This window comes from Marmota monax, unplaced genomic scaffold (genome assembly GCF_021218885.2).
Source record: "Marmota monax isolate L192 unplaced genomic scaffold, Marmota_monax_Labrador192_F-V1.1 WCK01_AAM20220418_F8-fsc00108, whole genome shotgun sequence".
NCBI lineage: Eukaryota > Metazoa > Chordata > Mammalia > Rodentia > Sciuridae > Marmota > Marmota monax.
Window position 1 is genome coordinate 6,054,657 of NW_026694593.1, and position 16,648 is coordinate 6,071,304.

At 50.1% G+C, this 16,648-nt stretch overlaps 2 protein-coding genes across 4 annotated transcripts; one reads left to right on the forward strand and one right to left on the reverse strand.

Moving 5' to 3' along the window:
- The first annotated feature begins 1,713 nt into the window (after window positions 1-1,713).
- Window positions 1,714-5,268, forward strand: Aph1a (aph-1 homolog A, gamma-secretase subunit). Its single transcript, XM_046421735.1, has 7 exons — window positions 1,714-2,047; window positions 2,568-2,738; window positions 2,903-2,976; window positions 3,212-3,334; window positions 3,486-3,613; window positions 4,020-4,143; window positions 4,476-5,268. The coding sequence occupies exons 1-7, from the start codon at window positions 1,935-1,937 to the stop codon at window positions 4,538-4,540; spliced, it is 798 nt and encodes a 265-aa protein (XP_046277691.1). The 5' UTR covers window positions 1,714-1,934; the 3' UTR covers window positions 4,541-5,268.
- A 296-nt stretch (window positions 5,269-5,564) lies between these two features.
- Window positions 5,565-12,033, reverse strand: Ca14 (carbonic anhydrase 14). 3 transcript variants are annotated; one of them, XM_046421733.2, is made up of 13 exons: window positions 11,732-12,033; window positions 11,513-11,627; window positions 9,500-9,520; window positions 8,748-8,804; window positions 8,401-8,580; window positions 7,939-8,081; window positions 7,616-7,711; window positions 7,366-7,432; window positions 6,814-6,971; window positions 6,610-6,730; window positions 6,356-6,376; window positions 6,165-6,249; window positions 5,565-6,045 (listed from the first exon to the last, which is right to left on the reverse strand). In XM_046421733.2, exons 2-13 carry the CDS (start codon window positions 11,565-11,567, stop codon window positions 5,979-5,981), a joined length of 1,071 nt encoding a protein of 356 aa, XP_046277689.1. In that variant the 5' UTR covers window positions 11,568-11,627; window positions 11,732-12,033; the 3' UTR covers window positions 5,565-5,978. The 3 variants fall into 3 exon arrangements, with proteins under 3 accessions (XP_046277689.1, XP_046277688.1, XP_046277690.1); XM_046421732.2 differs by having other exon boundaries at window positions 11,513-12,033; XM_046421734.2 differs by lacking the exon at window positions 8,748-8,804 and having other exon boundaries at window positions 11,513-12,019.
- Between the last annotated feature and the right edge of the window lie 4,615 nt (window positions 12,034-16,648).

The window sequence follows — 16,648 nt, forward strand, 5'->3', positions numbered from 1 at the left end:
GAGGGGGGGGGGTGTTGTTTTTTTTTTTCCTAGACTGAAAATAGTCCCTCTTCTCTGCCTGTCTTGGCTATGGAGGATGGGAGCAATATTTACCTATTGTTGTTTGACTCTCAAAGCACCTGCTGAGTTGCTTCTGATAAAAACCTCTCAGCCAAGGCTAGTTATTTCCTCTCTGGTCAGTGCTGACCTCATCTCACCTTTTTCTTAACTTCCTCTGTATATGGAGTGGAAAAAGTAGTGCACAGAATGTCTTTCCCTGTAATTGATGCCATACTCCACCTTCCCTTTTCAGTCATTTGGTATAGTTCCCTTAATTAAGGACTACAGGGGTAGAGTTCTTATCACTGTTTCTTGATTTCCCATTTTCATTCAATTCAGTTCAGAAACAGTAACATGTATTAGATGCAGTTTGCTAGGCAATTCAGAGCTCACAGGCAATGGAATAAGAAAAGAATACAGTGTTTTGTTTTGAAACAGTTAATAAATATCTGCTTAGCATCTACCATGAGCCAGTCACTATGCAAGTCTCTCTGAGATCACCCATACTCAAGAGATCACCCATACACAAGACCGGTTAGAGCCTGCTTTTACGTATCAGGAGATGCTATGCTAACAGCTCAAAAAGTTGTCTAACCCCCATGTCTTCCCCTGACTGAGTCCTTAGCACTGGCCAAGATGCTCCCGTCCTCTCAAGCTTATTGGGGAAAGATTTCTCAGTGACTTTCTGTGCAAATATATTGTTCAGCTTCTTTCCAGAATTTTTTGGAAAAAGCATGAAACATCTATGTGAGTGTATACATATGAAATGATAAATCCCTTCCAGGAATCCTAGTTCTCTTCAAGTAATTTCTGTAGGGTTTTTTTCCTTTTTCTTTCAGAAACAATATTTCAGATTCTCTCAATTTCGCATCCTAGGAGTCCTTTGCCTTGCCTAAGGATCCTTGCCTAAGGATCAACCTCTCACCATTCAAATAGAATGACCATAACCTCCCCTCCTACTTTAACTTTCCTTCATTCTAATAGGGAAACGTCTCTCTCTCTCTCTCTCTAGTCTGAGGAAAAGATGCCACTGAAGTTTATTTTTCAGAAAATAAATAGAGGAAGTATGACATAAAAGGAATTGAATGACTGGGGGGTGGGGTGGGGGATGTGTGCTTTTTTCTCTCAACCCCATTGTTCTGATTGCTTTTTAACTTCTCAATTCCTTCTAAATTCCTTTGCAATATTTCTCTCCAGGCCCTTTTGCTTCTCTCTGATTGTCATCACAGATGAAGACTTCATTAGCCATACGATGTATTCCTGTCCAAAGAGCTCCTGCTTTTAAGTCCAACCTCCATCCTTTAGGCAGCAACTCTAGCCAACTTCCTCTGATTCAAGTAAGAACAATACCCGTCTCTATCTCCTTGCCACCCCATCCTGTGTTCTTTGTATTTGTCTCTTGGATTCAAACAGGATCTTCCCCTTCTGAAGCCCTTCAAGAAGCAGCAGAATTGCTACCACCCTTCTCTATGAAGTGATGAAAGGAAATCGCGGCCAAGACGCAGCCGGACTCCGGGGTCCGCGCCGGCGCCAGGCCCAGCCCCGCCCGGGCAGCTCGGGCTCGGGCCGGGGACTACGACTCCCGGCAGGCCGTGCGGGCACGCCCACTGCCCGCAGCCCCGCCCACGCGCGTCTCCGCGGCCTTCCGGGGGTGGGGACTGGAGGGGAGGTGGCCATGGGGCTGCGGCCGAGGTTTTTCCCCTCCTCGGCTTCCGTAGACGGAGTCGGGCGGACCCTCTGGGGCTTCGGTACCCCCCTTCCCCTTCCCCGGGGTCCGGGGGTGACATTGCACCGCGCCCCTGGTGGGGTCGCGTCGCCGCCCCCACGCGGACTCCCCGGTGGCGCGCCGCTCCGTCCTGCGCCTGCGGCCGGGGCTCCTCCCCCGCTGCCCAGCCATGGGGGCTGCGGTGTTTTTCGGATGCACTTTCGTCGCCTTCGGCCCAGCCTTCGCGCTTTTCCTGATCACTGTGGCTGGGGACCCTCTCCGCGTTATCATCCTGGTCGCGGGGTGAGTAGCGGGTGGTCGAAGAGGCGTGAGAGCGTCGAAGAGAAGCGGAAGGGGCTGGAGGAGCTGGGCGAACCCCGGCCCCGGGCTGGACGGTCGGACGCGGTCCGGGCGGTCCGCCCCTCCCGGCGGTCGGTCTCCGCCGTGCAGCGACCGCAGATTTCCTCCTGTGCGCTCCCGGCGGGACCGGGCGGCCCAAGGCCGAGACTCCTGAGGGGCTGTGCTGACCTCGGCTGGCCGAGCCCGGTCCCTGCGGGAGGAGCCAGGCGTGGACACTTCACCCTTCAGGGCTCTGATTCTCATCTCTTTGAAGACTGTGTGACCAGATTTATACCCCTTCCCTACATCCAGGTTCCTACAGACGAGTTCCTTGGTGCAGACACCCACCCTATCTAGTCCCTGCTCTCTGACCATCCAGAAGTCTAACTTCCATTTTTCATGCTGCAGCCTTGGCTGGTTCCCTTCCTTGATTTCTCTGGCTGCCCTTACCCTTGCGTGTCTCATTGCCCTTGTCTTTTCTCAGGGCATTTTTCTGGCTGGTCTCCCTGCTCCTGGCCTCTGTGGTCTGGTTCATCTTGGTCCATGTGACAGACCGGTCAGATGCCCGTCTCCAGTATGGCCTCCTGATTTTTGGTGCTGCTGTCTCTGTCCTTCTTCAGGAGGCCTTCCGCTTTGCCTACTACAAGCTGCTTAAGTAAGAAGATGGGGTGGTCTGGAGGGAAGAGGGGCAGAGGATTGCACTGTGGGAAATGGGGCAGCCCTTGGGTGGTGGTTTGTAAGAGGCACCGCGGGAAGACATTAGAGGGAAAGGAGCATTCCTGCTCTCCCTCATGCTTCCCCTACTCCACCTCATCCCAGGAAGGCAGATGAGGGGTTAGCATCGCTGAGTGAGGACGGAAGATCTCCCATCTCCATTCGCCAGATGGCCTATGGTGAGCGGAGGGAGAGGGACCTGCAGAGGGAGTTGGACATCCCCCTCCCCTAGGGAAATCTCCAAATATCCACATATTCTGAGTGACTTCTTTTTTCCCTTCATACCTGATTCCAAGGAGAGGTGGTCTGGAGGGAGAGTAGGTGTGGGAGAAATGTAACTGGGAATGGGGAGGAGGTCATTGGTAATGAGGCTCTAGTGATTTCTGACATTGATGGCACCCTCCCTCCCCACAGTTTCTGGTCTCTCCTTCGGTATCATCAGTGGTGTCTTCTCTGTTATCAATATTTTGGCTGATGCTCTTGGGCCAGGTGTGGTTGGGATCCATGGAGACTCACCCTATTACTTCCTAACTTCAGGTAAGGCTCACTTCTAATCTTACCTTCATGTCCCATTTATCCCTGGCCCTGATCTGATTTATTGGCCTTCCCTGGGAGACTTCTTTGGCTCCACATCTCAGGAGGCTGGGAGAAGATCAGGGATGTCTCATCCCCATCTTCCTCCCTGCAGCCTTTCTGACAGCAGCCATTATCCTGCTCCATACCTTTTGGGGAGTTGTGTTCTTTGATGCCTGTGAGAGGAGACGGTACTGGGCTTTGGGCCTGGTGGTTGGGAGTCACCTACTGACATCAGGACTGGTGAGTTGGAGATAGGGGCCAAGTTAGGCAGAAAAGCATTTAATGGCAAGTGGGATGGGGGTATGTGTCCTCTCTGAAAATTTCTGATTTACATTGGGCAGAGGCAGAAAGGTGAGTCTCTACAGCATTAGTTATGTCACCTGCTCTGAGGATGCTCTGGGGAAGAGTTTGAACGGATTAGGCAAACTATAATGCAGAGGGCCTGAGATGAGTGGCAGTCGTCGTAATCTTTGAGGGAGTTGAAAATCAAATCCCTTTAACCACAAGATGTTGGTGTTCTGAAGGGAAAGACTGGGGAATGTGAGTAAGATGTCTGGGGGAGGCTTGGGTTAGAGGTACAAAGAGAATATAGGGATTAGTCAGGGAAAGAATCTAACTTCTTTTATACTCTTACCCTCATTCTCAGACTTTCCTGAACCCCTGGTATGAGGCCAGCTTGCTGCCCATCTATGCAGTGACTGTTTCCATGGGGCTCTGGGCCTTCATCACAGCTGGAGGGTCCCTCCGAAGTATCCAGCGCAGCCTCTCGTGTAAGGACTGACTACCTGGAATGATCGCCTGACAGATCCCACCTGCCTGTCCACTGCCCATGACTGAACCCAGCCCCAGCCCGGGTCCATTGCCCAATTTCTCTCTCTTCGTTGGTCTACCCCAACAACCTTCAGGGTTTTGCTTTGTCCATTTGTGACCTTTAGTTTCTGAGCTTCACCAGGAGTAGCCTGGGTTCAGCCAGTCAGTGACTGGTGGGTTTGAATCTGCACTTATCCCCACCACCTGGGGACCCCTGTGTTGTCCAGGAATCTCTATGTGTCAGTGCTCTGCTCTCACCCTGCCCATGACTCACCCCCCTTCCCCTCTGCAGGCCGACGGCAGGAGGACAGTCGGGTGATGGTGTATTCTGCCCTGCGCATCCCACCCGAGGACTGAGGGAACCTGGGGGGGACCCCTGGGCCTGGGGTGCCCTCCTGATCTCCTCGCCCTGTATTTCTCCATCTCCAGTTCTGAACAGTGCAGGTTGCCAAGAAAAGGGACCTAGTTTAGCCTTTGCCTGGAGATGAAATGGATGGAAGCTCAAGGGTAGATGATCTCTGAGTTTTCCAGTACCCCCCTCCCCAGACTGGACATCTTGGTCTTTTTCTCAGGTCTGAAGGGAACCATTTTTTTGGTGTGATAAAGACCCCAAACTGCCTTTTACTTTTTTTTAAGTGGAGGGAGGGAGGAGGTATGTTGGAACTCTCCTCACCTCCTTGGGCTATATTTTCCCTCCTCAAATTGTTCCTGTGGCTGGGCTCATTTCTGTCCCCTTTCTCCTTGGTCCCAGGCCCTGGGGGAAAGGCAGGAAGTGCATGTTTGGGAACTGGTATTACTGGAACTAATGGTCTTAACCGCCTTGGCCACCAGCATCCCTCCTCTCCCCAAGGTGAAGTGGAGGGTGCTGTTGTGAGCCGGCCACTCCAGAGCTGCAGTGCCACTGGAGGAGTCGGACTCCAGGACATCCCAGGGAAGGAGGGTGGGTTTTTTTCTAGTTTTTAATTGGGGTATGGGAGGGGTGGGGAGGTTTTCTATAAACTGTATCATTTTCTGCTGAGGGTGGAGTGTCCCATCCTTTTAATCAAGGTGATTGTGATTTTTGACTAATAAAAAGTACTTTATAATTGTGGGGGAACTTGACTTCTAAGGGAGGGAATGATATATTAATTGAGATTTCTGCCCCCCTGTGCCTCTTGTCCAGTCTTCTTCCTGACCTGGCAATCCCTGATCTCCAAGCATCACTTGGGTGCAAGGGCAGAAATCTGAGCTGGTGGTTTAACATGTTGGACGTCCCCTTTCGGGGGTGGGATAAAAGGACTTAGTCGCCCAGGCTTCTTTTTCTATGTCCTTTGCCTGTCTCTACCACCTGAGGGATTAAGGACCTCTCCCACTCCCAGGAACCCTAAAGGATAGGCCAGAATTAAGGTCAGAAACTTTAATTTCCAATTATACTGAACAAAAATATGTAACCCCAGCAGCAGCCCTTTTTCCATGGAGGAGATCCTGCAGTGTATCTAGGGGAAGGGACAAAAAGGCGAGGGGTGGAGACTTGGGGCACATCTTCAACTTCACCTACAGCTGAACATAGTTTGCCCGCTGTGTTAATACACGGGGATCTCCTGGTGTCCTCCTACATGTTTGAGAGGCCAAAGGCTAAAGGCTCTGCTGTTCTTCCTTGAATGAGAATCTCGTCCTTACCTCTGCGTGAGAGATGTCCAGAAAAGGAGGGGTGTCTGCCTACAACTCCTAGTAGTATTTTCTGTCCAGCCCCTGCACCCCACTTTAGAGGCTCCCCGACAGGCACAAAGGGAAGGCATCTGTGATGTCTCGGAACTTATGCTTCCGTGGTGGCTTGTGCTGAAGTGAAGACCACACTCTTCCGGTTTCCCAGCCTCTTCTTTCTGGAAGGGGGAATAATTGTTCATGGGAGTGACGAGTGTCCTCAGTGAAGCAATTAGAGGTGGAATATGAGAATACTTTTTGAAAGAAAGGACTGCAGGAATGGAAAGTAGGACCTCACCGAATCTTTCTAACGATGAAATAAACGGCCAGCAGAAGGCAGAGACAGCCAATCAAGATTCCCACACCTAAACTCAGCATTTCACCTGCGGGAGATAACGATGGAAGGTGTCAGCCTAGGACTAACATTGAACTTTCCCCCGACTTGCTGAGGTCCCCCCTGTCTCTTATTCCTGGGTAGGGCTCTCTTACCTGTGGTGTACAAGGATCCCACTGTAGAGGAAGAAAACTTGGGTCAGTGGGGCTTCAGAGTCCATCCCAACTGTAAGCAGCCCACTGCCTTTATGCCTGGGAAAATCACCTGGGCACCCAGGGCTGGGGGTGGTTCCCAGTCCAAGTAAGTACTGGAAACCCCTTCCCCTCTTAGCTTTTTCTGTCTCAGGTGTTCCCTAGTTCCTGTCATTGAATCCCTGATTTCCCTTCTCTTCTGAGCCTTGGAGAGTCACCTTGGGTGAATGAAGCAAAGACAGTCCGCTGATTGAGAGGCTGGGGAGCTCTATAGTTCTGTATGAGGGGCTCAGAGGGCTCCTCTTCTGCGGAGAACAATGTCTCCTGAAGCTTTTCCAGCTGAGAAGAGTGGGAGAAGTCACTTTTGGGATGGGAAAGGGTCTGGAGTTAAAATTTTCTTCCTTTACCTCTTCATTACTCACCTGTCCCATTGAAATCTGGGCCCTTCGATTGAAGACTGTCCAGAGCACACTTTGGTAGCAGGGAGGAGTTGTGAGTGAGCCATTGTAGCGAAAGAACTGCTCCAGCTGTGGGGGGAGCAGCTCTCCCACATTGAAGGGAGGCACTGAAGTCTTCTGATCTGGGGAGAACAGACTAGGATTCATCTTGCTGTACTCTGACTTACCTAGACAGGGTTCCCAAAGCAAAACCCACAGGCCCTGAAATTGCTGCCTCCCCAAACCTCTTAGGTCTTTTTTTTTTTGGTTAGGGGGAGGCTACCGGGAAATGAACTCAGGGGCACCTGACCGTTGAGCCTCATCCCCAGCCTATTTTGTATTTCATTTATAGAGAGGGTCTCACTGAGTTGCTTAGCACCTTGCAGGTGCTGAGTGAGGCTGACTTTGAACTTGTGATCCTCCTGCCTCATCCTCCAGAGATGCTGGGATTATAGGTGTGTGCCAGCAGGCCCAGCCTAGGTCATTTTTTATAAGTATTCCTAAAGTCTAATCTCACTATAGATTTTTAGTTCTCACCTTTATGTTTTATCTCATGCAAATGACTCAGAATGTGTTCATAAGCTGGATTCTCAGTCTCACCCACCTGGAAGGGGAGGAAAAGGAGAGAGTGTGGAATGAGTCCGTGTTGGGAGTGAGACATTTATGTACAGAATAGATGGTCAGGAGGTATTGTTGCCTGTGGTTAGGAAGGAGGCTGGCAATGAAATAGGCCTAAGGGACGCAGAGGAAGTGGAAAGAGAGCTGGGAGGGACTGGGGGCCACTGACCTCAATCAGGATGCCTAGTACAGCTAGCCCCTGAGGCCTCTGGGCAGCCTCACTCAAGCTGCCATAGGAATCGGAGTCATAATGCACCATGTGGAGCTGAGGGAAGGGAGAGGGATGGAATCATTTAATGCTTTTCTACCCCATTCCCTCCAAGGCCTTGACCTATCCACCACTGCAACCCCCATCGTGCTCCAAATCTGTCCCCCATCACTTGTCCTTGTTCCCCCAGTAGGGCTTTGCCTAGTGTGCAGATTCCTTCCCCAGAACCAGTCATCCCTGTGCCATCCCTTGTGTCCTAGTCCGAGCTCTTTGTTCTCTGATACCTCTGCGGCCGTGGCTTCACTGTTGATCTGGTGCTCTGAGCCCCCTGGGGATCCTTTCTGACCCCAGTGCAGGTGGAGCTGGGCAGCTGCATATTTTCGGGGCAGTCCGCCCAGATACAGGGTTGGGGGCAGAGAGAGTTGCACTGTGAGGAAAAGAGCAAGTTAGAGTTGGTGGAGGAACATGGGTCATTCTCACCCGTGGTTGCCACTTCTTGGGAGATAATTCCTCCCATAGACCAGTGCTTTTGTAGCACAGCTTGCCTGTTCTCAATGAGGTCGGCCCATCAGGCTTGATCAGAGACATTTAGCTCCCACCTTGATTACAGGAGCCCAATCCTCATTCTTATATCTCCAAATTCATGGACGGAGCTTTCTGAAAACTTGTGTTATGAAAATACTTCTTTCTCTTGGCCCCTAAGATTTGAACTGGAGATCTGAACTGCTGGGAGCCTAGGTTTTTACCTGTGTGGCCATTGTTGTGCAAGTCCAAAGGCTCAGTTCCAGGCTGATCGTATCCGTGGGGCTGCAGAGCAGGCAACTCGGGGTCAAATGTCACACTGTCTGTCTGGATATCGATGGGGGACTGGGCATTGCTTCCACACTCAGGGTAAGAGGCTGGCCAATGGTCCTGACCATGTGGGCCTGGTGGGGGTAACCATGGATATTTGTCCTGCCCTCCAGCCCCAGCCATCCTCCAACACACCCCTGCCAGGTTATCCATCTGTGCGCAGGTAGAAATGCACTTGCCCCACCCGGGAGAGACAAGTAGCAGTCCCACTGGACTCTACACTGCCGTTCCCCTTGCCTACCCAGAGGCAGAGATGACTCCCCAGTTACCCTGGTACATGTGAAGTGGTAGCTCGTACCTGTAGTTTGAGGACAAGAAATCTGAATGAGGGGAAGAGGAGATGGATAGATAGCCTGAATGCCCAGAGAGGTAGAATTAGAGTAGGAATGATAAAATGAGGGGAAATAAATGATCCTAGAGAGAAGGTCTCCTTGGAGTGCCCTATTAAGTAGTCTTGGAATTCAGCTAGCTATCTTGACTTTGTCATTTCTTGCTCTCACACTGAAATTCGCACTGAGACTGGAGTTTTGTTAAGTCGTTAATCAGAAGTTCAGAGGGATCGAGTTCCACCTCCCCTAAGGTCACAAACTAACCTGCTACTCTTCCTCACTCCTCATCTCAAGCTCTGTCCCAGTTCCAGAAGCAGGTTGGGAATAGGACTGAGAAGAATGCAGAGCGCCAAGAGAACAGCCGCTAAGCTCCGAGATCCTCTCCCCACCCACTTTTCTTTCCACGCCAACTCCCTCACTCCCACACGGATTTATTGAGGACTCAACTGACTTTTATGCTGAATCAGGAGGTGTGGGATTTAACGATTACAACAGGGTCTACAAATCATACATGCACAACCCAGGCCAAGGGGAGATGGGGAAGGGAGGGTTAGTGTGCAAAGCTGAAGGAAACTGCTCCCCACCCCAGGACAAGTCTTCCTGCAGGTGAGGAGGTCCCAGGGTTAGAAGGGTGTTGACAGGCTGCCTGGAGTTCTGTTCTCACCTTCATATGTCCAATGGTGACCTGCAAGACAGAGTAATTTGGGTTACAACCCATGCAGACTGGGGCAGCGGGTCACATGGCTTCCACCCTCCCTTCCCAGGGGCCCTTGGTACCACTTCCCCTCCCCCTCCGCCTTCCACTCCACTTCCCAAAGGAAGCCCTGAAACCGGACACCTCAGCCGAAAGGTGGTGGTGGGGGAAGGGGGCTATTTAAAATCACAGCCAGGCTCAGCTGGTGCTTGCTGAGTAAAGGAGGAAGGGGAATGGAGAGAGAAAGCCTGGAGACTAAAATTAACTTGGGTCTAAAAGTGCCGTCCGTCGGCCCAACCCTCACTCCAGCCCGGGCCAAGTCAATCTAACAGAAGATTGGGGTGGGGCGAGGTGAGAATATGGGCAGAGGGTTTGGAGGAAAGGGACCAGAAAAAGAAGAAGGGAAAGAATTTTGCTGTTCTGCATGTGTGTTGGGTGGGGGGCTGCTACTGAGAGCAGAAGGGAGAATTATTCTTTTGCCTTGAAGCACTGCATAAAGGAAGGCACTGATCTGTAAATTAACACTGAAATTCTTCCCTTCTGATCCCACTAGTTCTAGAGGAAACTCCCCATTACCTGGAACCTCTGCTTCCCAAGATCCCTGCTGTCTCTGGAGAGGTGGGAGTCAAGGCAGGGTCTACTCTAGGTTGAGGGTGGTGGGTGGGCATAGGCAGCCAGGCTGGCAGGGACAGGATGAAAATGAAGCATTGTGTGTAAAAAGGAGAGCTGCCAGCGGGTCACATGCCAGGCTCTCTGCAGGCTCTCGTGCAGTCCTGTCTCTGGCTGACAGGCTGGGGGTCTGCTGGCCCAGCCCCACACAGGGCCAAGCTGCTTCAAGGGGAAGAGGGAGGCCTTGCGGATTTTTGCTGCAATATTAAAATGGCCAGAAACTCTGGGGAAAACCCTAAACTCTTTCCCGCTCTCAGACGTGTAAGAAGTCTTGGATCTCTTCACGCCCTCAGCTCGGACAACTTTGAAAAGCAGCCCAAGAAACGGCTGGAGGCAACCTCTTATTCACCAGCTCTGTGGGCCACCCCAACAGAGGGAATCCCCTGGGGCCCTTTTCCCCCATCAAATCCTCAACACAGTCAGTCTACACCCCCTTTCTTTCCCTATTTTTTTCCTTTCTCCTCAGATGAAATTTTGGCTCGTCTGTTCTGTTACCCTCTTCATTCTTCTGCTCCCTAGGCAGCTCTTTGCCTTGTTCTAAGAAAGCTTCATTGCAGGCCTACTGTGTGCTAGGCATGAGAGAGACACAGAAGAGAGGTGTAGGTGTCCTGGGGACACTTCTGGAACACCTCATCTCCTGGGAGTTCCTGAAAATCCACCTTAAACTGTAAAGGGTCAAACAGATATTGACTATTTTTACTAGTATTCTCAGGGGGAAACTAGGAAGTCAGTCTCTCCATAGAATCAAGAGAGGGGGGCCGGAGTTGTGGCTCGGCGGTAGCGCGCTCGCCTAGCACGTGTGGGGCCCTGGGTTCCATCCTCAGCACCACATAAAAATAAAATAAAGGTATTGTGTCCAACTACAACTCAAACAAAGTATTTTTTTTTTTAAAAAAGAGGACTTCAGCTGTGAGGTGATCAGGCGATCAGCTGGAGTTCAGGGTCTGAGCTGGGCTGGCCTTGTTAGATATGTCCCCCACCTCAGTTCCCCGGCAGAGTTTGTAAAGAAGCTACCAGGGCGGCCTGCGACTAGGACAGTGGGGAAAGCCTCTGGAAAACTGCAAGGAGATGCCTGCTCTCGTCTGTATTAGGCCCTGCCCCTGGCACCTTCTCCCCTGTCCCCGACAACAGCTGGGCTGGAAAGGTAAAGGGAAAAGAAGGGAACGAACGGTTTCCTCCATGTTCTTTTCCCTACCCCTGCGCCTATTGTTCCAGCCCCTGGGCGTCCTTTTACCTCTCCTCCCCCCACTGAGCACACATGGTGACATGTGGATATCAGCCCAGACCAACACACAGACAGCCAGTTGTACCTACCCCCGTCTGCAGCCAGGATCCAAATCACCTCTAGCAGGAGGGCGAAGAACAACATGGTATCCCCAGGAAGGGGCACAGGGAACCAGGAATTTGGGGACTAAAGGACTAAGAGAGACTGAGGAAGAGAGAGGAAAGAAGAGTTCCTGGCGTTGAGTATATTTATCTCTCTTTCTCTTGCTGTATCTGAATTTCCAGGGAATTTGATTTTCATTGGGATACCGTGAATTTCTGGGTCCCAGGAAAATCTCTTGCTGCCTCTCTCTGCTCTCTTTATCTCTTTCTGAAGTCTCCAGTCCACTTGCTGGCCAGTGTCTTCACAATTGCCTCTCGCTTTTAAGGTGGCTCTGGACTGGTGTACGTGGGGAGGGGGGGTGCCTGGACTGCAGGCGGGCAGCTCCTTAAATAGCCAATTAGGCATGCAGGATGGCCCCTGCTCAGAGCCAGAGCGCGCGAGTTTCACCGGAGCCCTGGCCCTGGCTCAGGAGCCCAGCTGGGTGAGCTCTTCTTTCCTCTGCTGTTCACGCAGATACTCCTCAGATGGGTGTCCCCTGGAGCAGGTAGGGACAAGAAAGGGGGCCTATGGGGCTCAATGCAGCCACCTCAAGAGGACACTATGTTCTCATTTGCCTGCCTGGCTTCTCCCCTGAGGAGTGGCACCCTGGGTGGTAGGGGCCAGCTGGTGGGGGGCCTATTCCCAATGCCTGGCAGTGTCTGTGCTGCCCTGGAATAGGAGTCAGAGTTAGGGGAGAAGTCAAGAAGGAAGGAGCTGGGGACTCAGGGTGCAGGTGGGGTAGGGGTGGGAAGTCAAGGTCTGAAAACCTGGGTTGTGGAGATTAAGAGAAGTAATACGAGGAGAACTTGTCGGGAGCGCTGTCTTCCTCCTGTTCCTGTCACTACCCCCTTCCCACGGTGAGGCCTGGGTCCACGTGCTTGTGTGGCTGGGGGGGGGGTGGTTTTGTTTGCTGTATAAAGCCCATTTGTGTGCCCAGTGGGGGAGGGGCTGCCACAGCACCATGGAGAGACAGCGGCTCTAACTGCCAGACACAGCCACCTCCCTCCCCAGGGAGCCCAGATCTAGGGCGGCTTTTGTCACTTAAGAGGACACTGACCCCTAGCAGAGAGGCCGGGGCTGGAGGGAGATGGGGAGACCATGGAAACAATCACCATCACAGAAAAGGCCAAGGCGGACTCCAGAGAACAAGCACGGAATGAGCAGAGAGAGTCTGAGGGGCCCAGGGTCTTCCTTCCTGCCCCAGGGGGGACGAGGCGGGACAGTGGGACTGAGAGAAACCTGGCACTGTGGAGCCGGGCCAGCGGAGCACAGAGGCGGCGCGGCTCAGGAATGTGGGCTGGTGTGTGCTCCCCCACGGGACTGGAAATCCCGATCGGAATGTACATCCTAAATCCCTCATTAGGGAATGTGAAAGCCCACGGACAATTTCAAGATCTCTCTCCTGCATACCCTTCACCGGAGTCACTAGTCCCAAGGAGGCACCCATTTGAGCTCCCTCTGTCCTCTTTGCTCCCCAAACAAAGGGAGCCGAAGCTAAATAAGGGAGCAGGATAAAAGGCAAAGGAAGGGAATAATGCATGTGCTGGGTCATCAGCTCCTGCAGCAGGCGCTAGCTGCGCCCTCCTGTCCCCTGGGATGGCTCTGCCAAACAGAGCCGTTTGTTTTCAGATGTCTTTTCCTTTTTTATTTTCTCATCTCCCTCTGAAATTATTTTTCCCTTATAGAAAACTTTTCTGTTCTGAAGTTTCCCCAAAGACTCATCTATCCATCCCATCTCTGAAGAATACAAAAGTTTAAATCCGATTTCTTCAGAATCAGAGTGGTTAATACAGAGGAAGCGCCACAACAAAAAAGCAGAAATATCGTTCACACAGCAGGAAAGAAGTCTGCATTGAATGACCTCCGCCAGGCAGTCCCCTGGAGCCTGCGGGATCGAGAGTCAGCGTCCCAAGGCAGGTAGCATCTTGACAGGCGCCACCTCCTGGCTAATCTGTGAATTTTTTAAATTTAAAGTGTTTCCAGTGGGATTCCTTCTGGGAGGAATTTCACTGTGGTGGGCTATTTTTTTTTTTCCTGTACAGTTGAACATTATTTCACAAAGATGTCTTAGCCCCAAATCAGCACTTTCCATTCCTGAGTGAGCAGCCCCTGTAGGTGCTCATGCTCCCAAACAGACGACTGCTGTTGTTCCTAGGAAAGAGGGAGAAAGGCAGTGAGCATCTTCAACTGGGGATTTGATGTTATTCTGATCTTTGGCTTTATTGTGAATACATCCATTGTTGCTTTCTAGTCTTGCTGACATGGAGTACGTGTCTAGATAACCCTAATCATGATTTTTTAAATATTTATTTTTCAGTTGTAGCTGGACACAATACATTTATTTTATTTATTTATTTTTCTGTGGTGCTGAGGATCGAACCCAGGGCCTGGCATGTGCTAGGCGAGCGCTCTACTGCTGAGCCACAATCCCAGCCCCCTAATTATTTTGTTTTAAATGAGAGTTTCTATTCAAACTCTGGCATCTTTGTTTCAGTGCTGACTTCTCCCATTCCAGTCTTTTTCTCTTCCTGGGGTTGGCTAAACTACTAAAACCAAGCCATTCCACTGCCTTCTGGCGCCATCTCCTGTCCTAGCAAATGCAGTGAAATGTGAATGTCAGAATCAAAAGTGTTCAGGTGTAGTGACTTTCTTGTTTGTCTTGTCTTAAAGGGTCTTAACCTAGGTATTTAAACTCGCTACTCTAAAACATTATAGGAACCTGTTAATTGCTCTGAGTTTGTGTGATGGGGTATATGGGAGTTAAATAAAGGAGGGAGTCGGATTTTTAAAAACCCCAAACCAAGAATGGTTACAACAGAACTGCAAGCAGTACAAGTGGTAACTAATGGCTAAGAAAGAATCAGTGAGGAGACTGAAATAGATGGAATCAGATTTTCTAGAAAAGCAAAAGCAAATTGCACCCTGAGGTAATGTAGACCTGAGATTCTAATTTGATAGGTAATCACATTTAGTATTACATGTGTGTTGTTTAACACTTTAGTACTACAGCTGCTTAAGAAAACACAAAAGTGCTCAAGAATTAATGTCAAAGTAATTAGGGAGAGGAGGGTGGTCAGAATTCCTTTGAATATTTTTTTTCAGTTTTCCAGATCACATTGCTGATAGTTACAGTATGAGAATTTGGGGGGGGGGCAGGTAGGGATCCCAGGGATTGAACTCAGGGGCACTTGGTCACTAAGCCATATCCCCAGCCCTATTTTAGTATTTTATTTAGAGACAGGGTCTCACTGAGTTGCTAAGTGCCTCACTTTTGCTGAGACTGGCTTTGAACTTGAGATCCTCCTGCCTCGGCCTCCAAGCCACTGAGATCACAGGTGTGCACCACCACACCCATGAGAATGCTTTACCACAGAACTACAGTCCCCGTCTCATGAAATAACATTCTTTTCTTTATTTCCTCCTGCTCCCTGCCCTGCCTCGTTTCTTCAGAGTTCTTTTTTGAATTTGTTTATTTTAAGTTTCTGATTTTCTGTCAGACCCCTTCTAAAATATTTGGTGATCCTTGCCTTTTCATTCATACCTAAGACTGCGGCCCTCAGGTGTTTATGATCAGGTCTGGAAGGTGTCGGTTGGTAGACTGCAAGGTGAAGGGATGACCATATCTGGCCATTTCCTACCATTCTCTTCAGAGAAGAAACCTCTAACTTTTGACCTCAAGTTACACTTTGACTATAAGATGAATGAAAGAGAGAGAAGCCTTGGCTGGGTGGAGAGGAGGCTTCTCACCTTCTCACAGAAGCTTGCAGTTCTTCTGACAGTGCTCCGTTCCACCGAGTTTAGAGTAACTCTTTGATCTCTGGGGACCAGAGTTGGGAACTGAAATTCGCTCTTTCAATAAACCTTTGACCCTATTCTGTTTTAGCTCTACCTTCACCCTCACCTCAAGAGTTCTTAGTGCCTTGGAAATGTTGTGGTTCTAGGATGTAAATCAGTTTGACTCTGAACCCCTTGTGGGGAGGTTTGGATTTTCTCCTCTCTGCTAAGATAATTACCCCTAGACTAGGGAGGGATGAAGGGGGTCCCGACAGTGGCATTCCTTTTTCTTTCAAGTCCCAAACAGGTTGAGAAATAAAGCAAAAAATAAATACGGATGTCCACATATCTACTTTTTTACTGTAGGGGCCAGATTGGAGAATGAATTTCAGTGTGACGGTAACTGCCCCTGAGAATCAGGCGGCCTGGGTGAGGGGGACGTCAGGGTAAAGGCACAGAGCAGAGTGGTGGTGGGCAGGCTTCCCCTCTCAGGAGCAAGGGGTGGAACTGATGGAACAGTCCATTTAGAGTCGATGAACAAAGCGCTGTTACACTGACTGAGCTTTTCTTCACAAAAAGGAAGACGTCAGAATCAAGAAACAACATTTCTGAATCACACTGTTTATTTGTTTCACAGATTCCAAGGTTCTGCTGGGTTCTCTCATTACTTCTCCTTCTCCCTTATATTCTTGCTGATGCAGTGTGATGACACATGATGGCGGGATCACGGTTACTACTTGTATGTGCACACGATATTACAATGTAACTGGGCCAATATCACTCTTTTCCCTGCCCTTCTCCCGCCCCCTGGTCCCTTTCCTCTCTAGTCTCCCTTTGATTTTCATGAGACTCCTTGGCTTTCTTCTTTTTACTTTCTTGCTTCCATGTATGAAGGAAAAATGTGACCCTTAACCTTCTAGTTCAGCTTATTTCACTTAACATGATGTTTTCAAGTTCCATCCATTTTCCTGCAAGTGACTCATTTCATTCTTCTTTATGTTTGACTAGAACTCCTTTGTGTATATATCCTATATTTTCTTTTTTTCTGTAGTAGTGGGTGGACAGAATGCCTTTATTTTATTTGTTTGTTTTTATGTGGTGCTGAGGATGGAACCCAGGGCCTCACACATGCTTGGCAAGTGCTCTGCCACCGAGCCCCAACCCCAGCCCTATCCTACATTTTCTTTATGCATTCATCTGTCCATGAATATCTAGCCTGCTTCCATAGTTCGGCTGTTGTGAGTTGTCTTCTCCTTGCTCAGTCTTTGTTCTTTTATATTTTTATTAATTTTTTTTTTAGTTGTAGATGG

What these genes read in the sequence shown, in the direction of transcription:
- Aph1a (XM_046421735.1), top strand. Translation starts at nt 1,935, where the DNA reads ATGGGGGCTGCGGTGTTTTTCGGATGCACTTTCGTCGCCTTCGGCCCA. An exon ending in GCCTACTACAAGCTGCTTAA is followed by an intron (nt 2,739 to 2,902) that starts GTAAGAAGATGG and finishes ACCTCATCCCAG; the next exon opens with GAAGGCAGATGAGGGGTTAG. An exon ending in TATCCAGCGCAGCCTCTCGT is followed by an intron (nt 4,144 to 4,475) that starts GTAAGGACTGAC and finishes TCCCCTCTGCAG; the next exon opens with GCCGACGGCAGGAGGACAGT.
- Ca14 (XM_046421733.2), bottom strand. Translation starts at nt 11,567, where the DNA reads ATGTTGTTCTTCGCCCTCCTGCTAGAGGTGATTTGGATCCTGGCTGCA. An exon ending in GCATGAGATAAAACATAAAG is followed by an intron (nt 6,972 to 7,365) that starts GTGAGAACTAAA and finishes TGTTCTCCCCAG; the next exon opens with ATCAGAAGACTTCAGTGCCT. An exon ending in CCCAGATTTCAATGGGACAG is followed by an intron (nt 6,731 to 6,813) that starts GTGAGTAATGAA and finishes CACTCTTCTCAG; the next exon opens with CTGGAAAAGCTTCAGGAGAC.